Genomic DNA, 12,369 nt, shown 5'->3' on the forward strand with positions numbered 1-12,369 from the left:
CATCATCGAACGATAATTAATGATATATGTGTCTAACCACCCTAAAGAGACCGAGATTGCCAGTAAAGAAGAGACCACGGTCGAGAAGGTCTCTGGATTGAAAACTATTTGTCGAAGTATTTTGATGTGAATAGCCTTAAAGCGGGTACAATGAGTTCCCGTATTAGTCGGAAAGAAGCCGATTATGGTGGTCGGCTGTGGTTGGCTCATCGCGGGGCGTCGTGCTCTGTGATTTAGTGTTTAAGCTCTGACTGAAATATCTCAACAATTCATCGGATTTATTAGCCTAAAACGAACTACACATTAATTAAATTTTTGAAGAAATTAGAGGATAATCCGAGAACACGAACGGGGCGAAACCCGGAAGGCCAGCTAGATTTTTAATAAACCCAGATATAAATTGAGGATCTAAATCTCCAGATTATATCCGCCATCGTTTTAATTGAATGCTGCACTGAAAATATCTCCCTCGGGGTTTTCTTTAGCATCCATTATCACATGTCTACATTTGGAGCAATCGCCACTTTTTGTGGTCTGAGGAGCTGAACTCCGTAGATAGGGCAAACAAACTACTTGTGAATGTTTGCACTCTCGTTTTATCGTTCGTTCGGACTGTCGGAAAAGTAATTTTGTCTTAATTGAATTCAGATGGCGAAACTGTGGAAACACATCGCGTTTCATTTAAATTGAATCAAGACTTCTCCTCAAATATTTCCACAATTTGCAACAGTGTTATAAGCAAATCAGAATATTTGTAACGCAAATTAAGGTCCTTCAGTCTCGTTGCGTCATTCTCAATGGTCTAATCGAATTCTTCTCGAAGTAAATGGAAACCCATTGTAGTCCCATGTAGACACAGAGAGGAAGAGAGATAGAGAGAGTGAGAGAGAGTGGGGGGGAAATAGAGCGAGAGGAAGTGAAAGGCGAGAGAGACAAAGAGAAATTCCTGGTTTTTCAATATAACTAGGTTCTAAGGAAATTATATCAAACATCTGGATGAAAACAGAGATACATCAATTCAAATTGTACGGTTCATCGCCAATACATAAGCTATCCACCACTCTCTGGATAAGGGGTGGGGGGGGGGGGGGGGGGGGTGAAAGAAAAAGAAAGACGGAATTGAGAAAGAGGGAAGAGGGGAGATAGTGCGAAAGAGAGAAAAATTAAAGTCCTTGTCGGACCCTTCTCATTTCCTTGTTCTTGTCTTTCAAGCTTTTTGATGAATTTTTCGGTTGAGATTTTGACACTTATCCATAAACAGGTTCAGTCTCCATATAGTATTGTAAGATTTTTTTACTTTCCCATTACGGTTACATGCAAACTACGTCACTGATTTAACCGCTTTTTCTGTACACCCAAATTCCCTGTATAAGCAGTGATTTGGAAAATTTCATTATCGAATTAAGAGAGGCCTACTAGAGGGGAGACTGCGGCTAAGAAATTAACAATAATACTAGGATGGGTCAAAAGTTATCGCCATTTTCTTGAATTAAAAGTTTATAATAGAAGCCTATATGGTTAGAGGAATTATTTTTGACATAAAAATGGTTGCTAAAAAATTTAGTCTTCGAAGTTTGATGAACCATTACTGGAAAAAGGGCCTAAATCCTACAGACACTGCAAGAGCCACTTGTGAAGTCGAAGGTGAGGATGTCGTGAGTAGACGCACTGTGGCAGATTGGTTCCAATGCTTCAAATCTGGCGATACCAATGTGGAAGATAGAGTCAGAAGTAGAAGATCAACGGTTGTGGATCCAGGTGTCCTACATGCCACCTATCACGAGCAGCCTCATGATACTACCAGGGAATTATCAAGATAACTTTGATCTTCTCAACGAACCATCAATCGTCATTTGCACAGAATTAGTTTCATGTACAAACACCTAAAAGAAGATCCGCATTAATTGAGTGAGGTACAAAGTCAGCAGCGGATGAATGTTTGCAGAATCCCACTGCAAAATCCCTTAAACGATCGTTTTTGGAGGCGTATCGTGACTTTTGACCAAAAGTTGGTCTATTTCGTAAATTCTGTCCAAAAAACTCAGTGTGTACATACAATGCTTTCATTTCAAAACGAACCACCCTAAACAACTCTTGAATTATCTATTGTTTTAAAATTTCCAAAAACACGTTAATTGAGATGTCGAGGGGAAAACTTTTTGAGCTTATGTCCAATCCCCTATCTTCATCCCATTGAGCAGGGGGCGACTCACCCCTAAAATCTTAAATGGAGTAGGGGCTTGAGCGATACCTCATTTTAAAGGGCATGCAAAGACCTTGTCATCTACGAAGTTTCAGCTCATTCCGTTTAGCTATTCCAAAATGGCAGCCACTTGAATTTTGCGATTTTTACAACGACAAAATTATTTTATCAAATGTTCAAAATGCGACCCGTTATTTTCGAGACAATAACCCTAAAGGAATGCCAAATGCCTTGCATTCTTTTGATATCAAAGCAACAAACACTAGTTTTTAGGACTACTTAGTACTATTTTAACGTTACTGTTAGAATATTAATTTATCAGATAGTTTGAAATTATTATTTAAAATGGTGTACACTTTGATCCGTTGAGGAGCAATAGATTGGCCAGCAAGATCTCCAGATCTTACTCCCCTCGACTTTTTCCTTTGGGGTTACTTAAAATCTAAAGTGTATAAAACTCCAATTGAAAATATTCAAGAATTGAAGAACAGAATAACACTGGAATGCAGAGGTATTACCAGACAAACTTTCATTAATGTTCACAAAAAATTTGAAAATAGACTTTATTATTGTCTCGAAAATAACGAGTCGCATTTTGAACATCTGATAAAATAATTTTTTCGTTGTAAAAATCGCAAAATTCAAGTGGCTGCCATTTTGGAATAGCTAAACGGAATGAGCTGAAATTTCGTAGATGAAAAGGTCTTTACATGCCCTTTAAAATGAAGTATTACTCGAGCTCCCATTCCATTTAAGATTTTAGGTGTGAGTCGCCCCCTGCTGAAGGAGATGAAGATAGGGGATTGGACATAAGCTCAAAAAGTTTCCCCCTCGACATCTCAATTGACGTGTTTTTGGAAATTTTAAAACAATAGATAATTCAAGAGTTTAGGGTGGTTCATTTTGAAATGAAAGCACTGTATAATGAAAAGCCAGTACCACGAATTAGGCAAAACCGCTTTGGAAAAAGTTATATTTTGCGTTTGGTGGAATTTTAAAGGAATAGCACATTTTGAAATAGTTCCAGAGGGTCGTGCTATCAACGCCAACCTTTATTGTCAACAACTAGAAGGAGTATATGATATTTTCACAGAAAGGTATCCAGCTTTGGTAAACTAACTTAAAACTTAAATAACTTCTCCAACAAGATAATGTTCCATCATACACGTCGGACCCAGAACAAATTCCAAGAACTGGATGGGGTTGAAATTTTACTTCATCCAGCGTACAGCCCTGACCTTGCTCCTTCTGATTATGGGTTATTTCGGTCACTGCAAAATTTCTTTAAAGACACAAAATTTCCAAATGTAGAAGAAGTCGAAATTGGATATCTCAATTTCTTCAACTCAAAAACACCCGAGTGGTATCGCAACCAAATTTCGAAACTAACCCAAAAAGTCATAGAAAGTGATGGATTATTCTTTGAAGAATAATATTCTTTTTCACTTTAAATTAAAAATTTTGAAATAAAATATATGATTTTGGCGAGAACTTTTGACTCAACCTAATACTAATAATGACTTTAGGTAATTTTTATATATCTTAATTTCTTAATGAACTTCTAAATAATCCACATTACTCACTTTGATGTCTTCTCCCTCAAAATTATCTCTACAGTCAGTTATTCGAAGAACGTGATTAGCAAATCAACAAATCCGTACTAGTGAGGGAACTGAGGAAGATGTATAAATCGAAAACTGGCCACTTTAGGTCTATGCTTTTCGTTATTCTATTAGTTTTTTAACGGAATTTAGTGTCTCTGACTCCCTCATTATGATATCTTAAACACTTAAATTGAATTCTCCTCGAAGAGAATTAAAAGTTATAATGGCCTTATACAGACTATTCAGATCAAAATACATAAATAAAAAAGATTATGAATGCGAATCGAATCGAGTTGTTCCCGTTCTTCTCCTTCTCAATGTATTCTTTGGAATTTAAAATTTTAGCTTAGGCAGAGAAATAATAGAAAAACTGAAAAGAAATAATAAAGAGAAAGAGAGAAAGAGAGAAAGAGAAATAATAGGAAAACTGAAAATTTAGAAATCATTGTATTAGTTACATGACATATTTTTAGCTCCAGGCTTACATAATATCATCATTGACAAACTCAAACGAATTCTCGTTGAAATTAATCAAGTCCTTTTTTTCAGTATATGCGTCACAGTAGTGGTACTAAACGTCCACTTCAGATCGCCACAAACACACCGAATGTCGCCCTGGGTGAAAAGAGTATTTATTCACATATTACCAAGGCTGTTGGTCATGAAGCGACCGCAGTATATGTTCGATCAACACAGGTAAAAACTTTCTCTCTATATGTGAAAAAACAATTATTTAAATGAGTGTTTTCATTCAACAGTCGATTTATGACGAATAGACTGCTGACAACTAGTGGAACGAACATCTCCGCTTCGTGCATCTATCCTTATCACACAACAGTGAGAAGACCCAGCACGAGTCCAAAGAGGAGGATGCATCCTCCATCTAGCAGAACTCCGTCGAGGGAAAATATATCTCAGAGGTAAATTAAAAAACAATCACCTTGAGTTTAATTTTTCCGATAAAGCTTTCCTTGGCCTGTATGCTCTCCCTACCTAGCTCCGTGTGTCTTTACTATTATGCAATCGTTTTCGTATCTAAATTTTCTAATCAATCTTTGCTCTTGCCTCAAAGAAACTTCAAAGCTAAAGGTCCATTACACATGCCTAATAAAGCCAAAATACCCGAATTGTTTTAGTATGCGGAGGCTCCCCTTTGAAAATATATTCAAAGGAAATTCATGGAGAATCTCTATTCTTATAGTCCGACCCTCTCCAGAATAATATATCACAGGTTTGACACAACCCAAAAGAATGACTTCAAAAGAATTTTGCCTCGGGGATTTTGCTAGCAGTGCTACAGGGAAATAAAATTGTTCCTTAAAATTAAACAGAAATCCTGCAAAATGTAATGGAAGACCGTCGAAAAGTTTAATCAAGAATTACCCCGAAGGAATATAACGATCGAGCACAAAAAGGGTTCGAACTTGCAAACATTCGTGCCCTGAACGCATGTGACAAAGGACAAATCGTCTCTCCGGAGTGCTAAGAGCTGTTTATTATGTCAATGAGTCAATTTAAGACTTTCGATATAGTAGGGGATATTTCGAGAGTTTTATATAAGGGGTACAAATAAGTTTTCGCCGTTTGATATCAAAAATTAGGAATTTATTGTGAAAGAACGGTGCATTATGTTTTATTCAAAGTATTGTCCATCGCTAGCCAATACTTTTTCCTATGTTTCTGGCAGCACTCGAATACCACGTCGGAAGAACTTTTCATCTTTTGAGGGTATCAATGAATCGACCTAATCTTTGGTATCTTCATATGATGTAAAGCGCTGCTCAGACAGAGCACGTGCCATCGACTGAAATAAGTGATAGTCGGATGGGGCAAGGTCTGGTGAATATGACAGCTGGGGTAGGACCAATAAGTTGTGACTGGCACCGCAACACGCGGACTAGAATTATCATGCAGGAGAATAATTTTGTCGTGTTTGAAGTAGAAATGGGCGCGTTTTTCCTTGAGTGCTCGGCTCAATTTCATTAATTGTGTTCGGTAGAGAGTTCCAGTAATGGTTGTGTTCGGTTTGAGCAATTCATAATATATGACATCAAGCTGATCCCACCAAATACACGACATGATTTTTTTTCAATGGATATTTGGTTTGGCTATCGATGTTGAAGCATGGCCAGGTGGTCTCCATGATTTTCTTTTCTTTGGGTTATCGTAATGAATCCATTTTTCATCGCCACTGAGTACTCGATGCAAAAAAACCTTTTTTTATGCCTGACAAGCAGCATTTCACTCATGCAAAATCGGAATTCAACGTCTCTCGGCTTCAATTCATAAAGAACCCAATTCCCAACACTTTTAAACAATGCGACATTGCTTCGTGCGCGAAAAAACTTCTAATGTAGGTGCAAGTTCTTTTTGTATTTGGGATGAATCTTCCTCCAATAATACTTCCAATTCCATATTTTCGTACACTTTGGGTCTTCCACGTGAAATTGACCGTTTTGAAATTTGTGAAACCACTCGCGACCACTTCTCTCACTTAAAGCAGCCTCACCATATGCCTCTACAAGCAATCGGTGCGCCTCAGCTGCAGATTTCTTCAAATTAAAGAAGTAAATTAAAAATTCTCGCAAATGACACTTATTCGGCGCAAAACTTGACATTATTGAACGAGGCAAATTATGCTTTGTTCAATAAGGTTGATAAGGAGTCACTAATATTTCAAGATTAGTTTAGTTTAGTTAGTTGTTATTAGATGACTAAATTTGCGATAGTACGTTTTACATCTGACAATTTCAAGATAATCTTCTGGTGGGGCCATGTTTTGTCAAACGGTGAAAATTTATTTGTACACCTTATATTTTGCTATATTCCAAATCTCTGAAGAATTCAATGGAAAATAGCCCCAGCAAAAACAGGGGTGTGAAAAATGTTACAAACTGAGACAGAAAATGGCGCTAAATTTTGAAAGGCACAAACAAGCGTTGCACATTTATTTGATTACAACTGAAAAAATTAAATCTTCTTAAAAATGCATATAAAAATTGCCCATAATCCGTAAAATAGCTGCAAAAGAAGCTAGTCAAGCTTTGATAATCCACACATGTCCCCACTAAATCAAAACGTATTTTAGGTTTCGAATACTTACAAATTCTTGCTAAAAGTGCCAAAAATAAAATTTTTAGTGAGGTTGGTTTAAAGTAGTTCTGGTAAGTAAGTCACTAAAGCTCCTCACTAAATCACAAATCGAAGAACGTTTTACTAAAACACAAATATACGCCCTAAATGCATCTGGAGAGCTCGAAACTTTAACAAACTTGAATTTTTCTCACCAAAAACAGACCTACTCCTCAACTCTCATCAAAAAGAATATCACTTCTCTCCTTGGTATTTTCACGTGGTTTATCTATTAAATATGTTCCCTCCATCTACGAAAATATGTCTTTTTTAAGAGCACCTTAAAGTAATGGAGCATAAAGTTACCATCAATATTTCCTTGCAATTTTAAAAGCTTCTGGCTCGGTTGTCTCTCTGAAGAGCTTTAACAAAAAGCTCAGACTTTCCCCTGAAAACACAGTTTTTGTTTTGGCGAAGCCAATACAAAATATTTCGTAAATAATTCAGCATATTTATGGAAAAATCATAGCAGCCCTATATGAGTTATTTACATCAAAAACATGGGAAATATGTGTGAATGCATCAATAACCGAATATATTTGCAAATTACTCTCATTGTGCAGCATACCGCGTTAAGCTTCTTACCGTGTACTGTTTCCTCTATTAAATTGGTTTCCTGTTCATTTTTTCTATTTGTTTTATGTTTATTTTCCTCTTCCTTTCTCAGCATATCTTGTAGCATCTTCTACTTGTCTATTAGTTTGTCCCTTTTCCCTTTGTTGCATATTCACTCATTACACTTTTCCTTTAGGTGATTTTCCATTTCCGTAAATGAATCTACTTTCTTTTGATATTTATTGGAGTTGGTAAGAAATTTCTTTCATTTTCAACGAAAAAGGTCATTTTTGGAGGTACTTTTTCTCAAAACGTTCAAGCAACTGCCTCGCAAGGTGATGACTAAGGCTAAAAAAATTTGGAATGTACTGAACAAAGCTACTAGAAAGTGTAAGTTTCCTTTAAAAAACGCTTTAATCACATGATGGAATTACTCTTCAAGCTCTCAAGTACAGGTAGAGTTTCCAGTATTATTGGGGTTTGTTCTGTAAATTCTTAATTCGATTCCACATTACTCGCAAACGAATTGGAAAATCTTGATTTCGAGTCTGGTAACTCAGCTGAATAAGACCTTTTTACTGCTTTTTATCACTAGACGATTTAAAGGCAATTTTTCAAAAATTCTTGTGACCAAATTAGATACCAATGATCTATACCAATGAAATTTGGTGCAGATGTTTTCCCGATAAAGCTGAATAAATGGTCAAATTTGCAGTTTTATCGGTTAAATAACAGTGGAGTGTTGCGATAAAAACAAGATTAAAAACATCGTATGTCGAAATTTAGATGTAGTACGCCCCTGAAATCCATTTCTCATTGAAATGAATAACTTATTGCCGTCCCTTGGTGGTTGGCCCTCTAGCTTATCAGTGTTGTTTATTGTTGTTCCCTTCTGCTCGATCAGGCATTTTTCCATGGAATCTGGGATTTTATCTATTTCACTGCTTCTCAGGTCCCCAGCCAAAGATCCTCGTTCTCTTCACTGTCATCACTACTATCACTTCTACTCACAGATTATTATTTATTAATCCCGAGTAAACCTACTAAGAAACCCTAAAAATGGCTGAAAAAGAAGCAATTTGTGTCTGTAGAAGCCAAAATATCTCTAGCGGAGTAATCTTTGCCTGCAAATGAGTGATGATGACTAAACTAACATTTTGTCGTTACTATTTAGCGTAATGATGAAAGAGATGATCCCTTTTTGGTCTAAAAATACTCCCTGCTAATTGCCCTTGCCAATCACCGCCATTCGAATTCTCCTGGGAGCAGCGGAAGGAAATTGTTATTGTCCTATACAGGGTCCTGCAGTAGTGCGTCAGGCTTCCTTAGCCTCTACAAGAATAAAGTTAACAATTTTTTTCTTTTGCAGAATTACACAACACATAAAGGCGTATTTCCAGAAATGATTTTCTAATGTACAGAGTGACCCCAAAAAATGTGACGACATACAACTTCGTTATTTTAAATGGAACCCTCCAATTTTTTTGCCATTTTCGGATTTCTCGTTAAATTTTAAAGTCAGTTTATGTGAGGCATACCATCTTTAAAATTTACCGTTTCCGAGTTATTTGTAAAAATTTGAAAAATTTGACAACTGCAAGGTTCCACAGAAATCGGTATTGTGCACTAACCGCTGTGAATGTCGGAATCAATTTTCTGGAGCTTAAAGAGGACCTATTAAGCTAAGTTTTGACGTATTTTAATTTTAAAAAAATCCTTTACAACCACTGAAATAGGCCTCCGAAGTTACACGACTTCTAACCTCAATGTTGTGTAAAAAAATTGTTAACTTTATTCTTGTAAAGGCTAAGGAAGCCTGACGCACTACTGCAGGACCCTGTATATGAAGGTTATTTACTTCGAAATATAAGCAGATGAATAAAGTACTCTTCAGCTCTGGATAAATAATTAACATTCTCCAGAGGCTATTTGGTTACATAAAGGGTTTATAAGGAAATTAGTTATTTTTTTAAACGAAATTCTCTTTCAATCGAAGAATTTTCTTGCTGAAAATCTCGTTTTGGTCGAAAAGGAGCTCTTCAGCTATGAATCAACAGGCAGCGCTTACATTTAGCATCTTCTGCGACTATATTGCTTTATAAAGAGGTTATAATGGGGTTAGCTGTCCTGTGGATTTAAAAACTGCCCCTGCTAATCACTTTCTAAATCAACGATGATACAATTTCCTGTGTCCAACAAACTCGGCGTTCAGTGTCCAGAAAAGCAATTTTTTAGCTAATAGGCATTCCCATTTATTTCGTGGGGTAGTCAGCTTACTGACACTCCCTCGAGCACGCGAACACATTAAACTCTATGTCCGTTGACATTTTATTACGCAAATTTGCCAGGAAAACGCGCATTTTTCAACTTTTAATGACCGAAATTATATAGTGAAACGGGGATGAATCATACTGTTGCGGTTTGCTAGATGATTTAGATGTTGCTCTAGATTTATTTGCTGTTTAAAACTTGGAGTGAGAAGGAAATGTGTGGAATTGGGCGAAAGTAATGGCAAATGGGTGAGGAGTCACATTACATATTTCGAATTGTCCTCGAAGTGGAGTAGCATTTATTTAAACACCATGTGACTTATTTACATCTAGACACATGAGAAATGCAACGGAAAAGTGCTTTTCCTCTATTAATGAGCAATAATTGTAGATGGATAAAAGAAAAAAATATATATAATAAATAATAATAATAGCAATAATAATAATAAAGTATAATTAAGTAAAGAAAACATAACACGAAAAAAGTACATTTCTTAAGGTCTACGTTACTAAACAAACTTTCAAACAAGATCTCTATTACCTAATGAACATTTCATTTGCAGAACAGGTATAGAACTAACAGGAACAATTTAACCTAAATGCTTGCGAGCCCTCTCCCCTAATTGAGCAGCTCTGGGGAACAGGAAATAATTACCACACTCCCAACTCTTGGGAACTTGGCTTTTGTATAGCTGAAATTATTGTTTTATTGCCAGGGATAACATTTTGTGAAGAGAGTATTGAAATTATCTTAGTGTTATGGCAGAAACAAAAGTCTCAGCGCTCGGCAAATTAACGTCGCCAAAGTCCAAGACAAAATATTGAACATACTCCAGAAAACCGTATAAGCGAGGGAACATCCCCCCAAATTCCCATTCTCCCTATAGAGTTGGAAACTTTCCACACAAAGTTAGTCTGAAATTTATACCTGCTGCTTTCATGGGAAAATGCCAGAATAAATTCTCATGGAAAGGAAAGGTAAATATTAAATGATTTTGTTTCCTCCCCATGTTCATTCTGGGTAGTGCAGAGCCTCTCCGAGCAAACAAGCATGATCATTCCTATTTTCCCAACAATATAATATTCCGATCAAATTTAAACGAAACATCCAATAAATTTTATTCAAAAACCCCGAATTTCGACTATTATTCAGTTAGGTCCAGCTTCCAACGGCCTACTCTTATCTCTACTCATCAGGCTTATTCATTTATAAATCCAGACTGGATTCGATTCTTATCGAAGGCAAACTGTTTCGATAAATCTCCGATTCTGGCTAAAAATGGTCCAGATGCCATGAAACCAGGGCAGTCACACAGACCTACGTCTCTTTGTCTTCAAGTACTACCTCGGTTTGTATTAAGAACAATTTGCTTGGATATCCTTAGTCCTTCTGGTTAAATTCCCACCTATTCCGGATTAAGTCCTGCTCCCACGGAACGTCTCAAAATTAACTTCAGTAAACATCCAACTTCACTTGCACAAAGACGTAATTGCTAAGTTTTACCACGTCGAAACCGCCTTGGCAAAGAGAAACCTTCATTGCAGCCCATATAGTTAATTCACAATGTTTACACAACAAAAACCACTCTTGACTCCCATCAATAAGGACATAAAAAAGGGAAAATGGTAAACTACTGAATATCTCTTAAATTTTTTCTGGTCCTCAATGACAAGACAAACAACAATGATGAAATCTTTGGCTTCGTTTCTGCATTATGGGACTGGTGAAACTTTTTTAATATCGCCCAATCGATGAAAGATCGGGTGAAAGCCAAATAAAAGACACTTTTCGCACAATGGAGTATTGTGGGCACCGGAGCGGAATTTTCAAGTGTTTTTAATAGCCTTTGTGAACGACAAAGGGTTGTTGTGTCGTAAAAGGCATTCGAAAAGTCGAAAGAGAAATTTTCAACTAGGCTGAAAAATCCAATTTTTTTCATTAGAGATAGGTGTTTCCTAGACCCCCAACTGAGGCACAGACCCCAAACTATGCTTTTAATCAAGAGGTACACTCCGTGGGGCCAAGACCTAATTCGAAGTCTGTAGGAATCAAAATTTTCTAAACTAAGCAGCTCTCAATACAAACCAAGTTCGCAGTTCACTTAAAGATGGACAAATGGCCTCATGGGACGCGGAGCTTATTTCCTGTCGAACCAAAGCTGCAACTAGTTGTTTAGGTGAATAATAAGCCACTTTAGACTCTACCTGATTTACAAATATGCCACGAACACGGTCTTGATCGAAAAGCAGGACCGTGAAAATTTAGCCATGGATGAATGGAAATCGAGATTTATGCTTGAGATATTCTCTATAAAGAGAATATCAAGCTAATTTGAAATTAGGTTTGGTCTCGTAGGAGCCGGACTCAATTCAACGGTACGGACGAAATTGTAGTTCAAAAATAAGACATTTCTTTTCTGGACCAATATTAGTCCAGGGGGACTACTCTCCAAATGTCGTTCGAGCAATCTCGTCTTCCAGTGACATCAGTGGTACTATTCACGTGGGAGTCAGTCTGCAAACAGATGGAGTTTTCAATCAATACTCCTTTGCCGATTTACTGAAGGAAGTCCTTCTGAATGGCATCACGAGGTAAATATATGTC

The 12,369-nt window shown here is 36.9% G+C and overlaps 1 protein-coding gene across 2 annotated transcripts in view; it reads left to right on the forward strand.

Annotated features, from left to right (window-relative positions):
* nAChRalpha4 (nicotinic acetylcholine receptor alpha4) overlaps positions 1 to 12,369 on the forward strand; it is a 126,844-nt gene that overhangs the window by 108,966 nt on the left and 5,509 nt on the right. For both annotated transcript variants that reach the window (XM_066390003.1, XM_066390002.1), the window contains exons 8-9: positions 4,357 to 4,503; positions 4,566 to 4,727. In XM_066390003.1, coding sequence (XP_066246100.1) covers positions 4,357 to 4,503; positions 4,566 to 4,727 — 309 coding nt within the window. The remainder of the gene's footprint in view (positions 1 to 4,356; positions 4,504 to 4,565; positions 4,728 to 12,369) is intronic.

This window comes from Euwallacea similis, chromosome 5 (genome assembly GCF_039881205.1).
Source record: "Euwallacea similis isolate ESF13 chromosome 5, ESF131.1, whole genome shotgun sequence".
Classification (NCBI taxonomy): Eukaryota; Metazoa; Arthropoda; class Insecta; order Coleoptera; family Curculionidae; genus Euwallacea; species Euwallacea similis.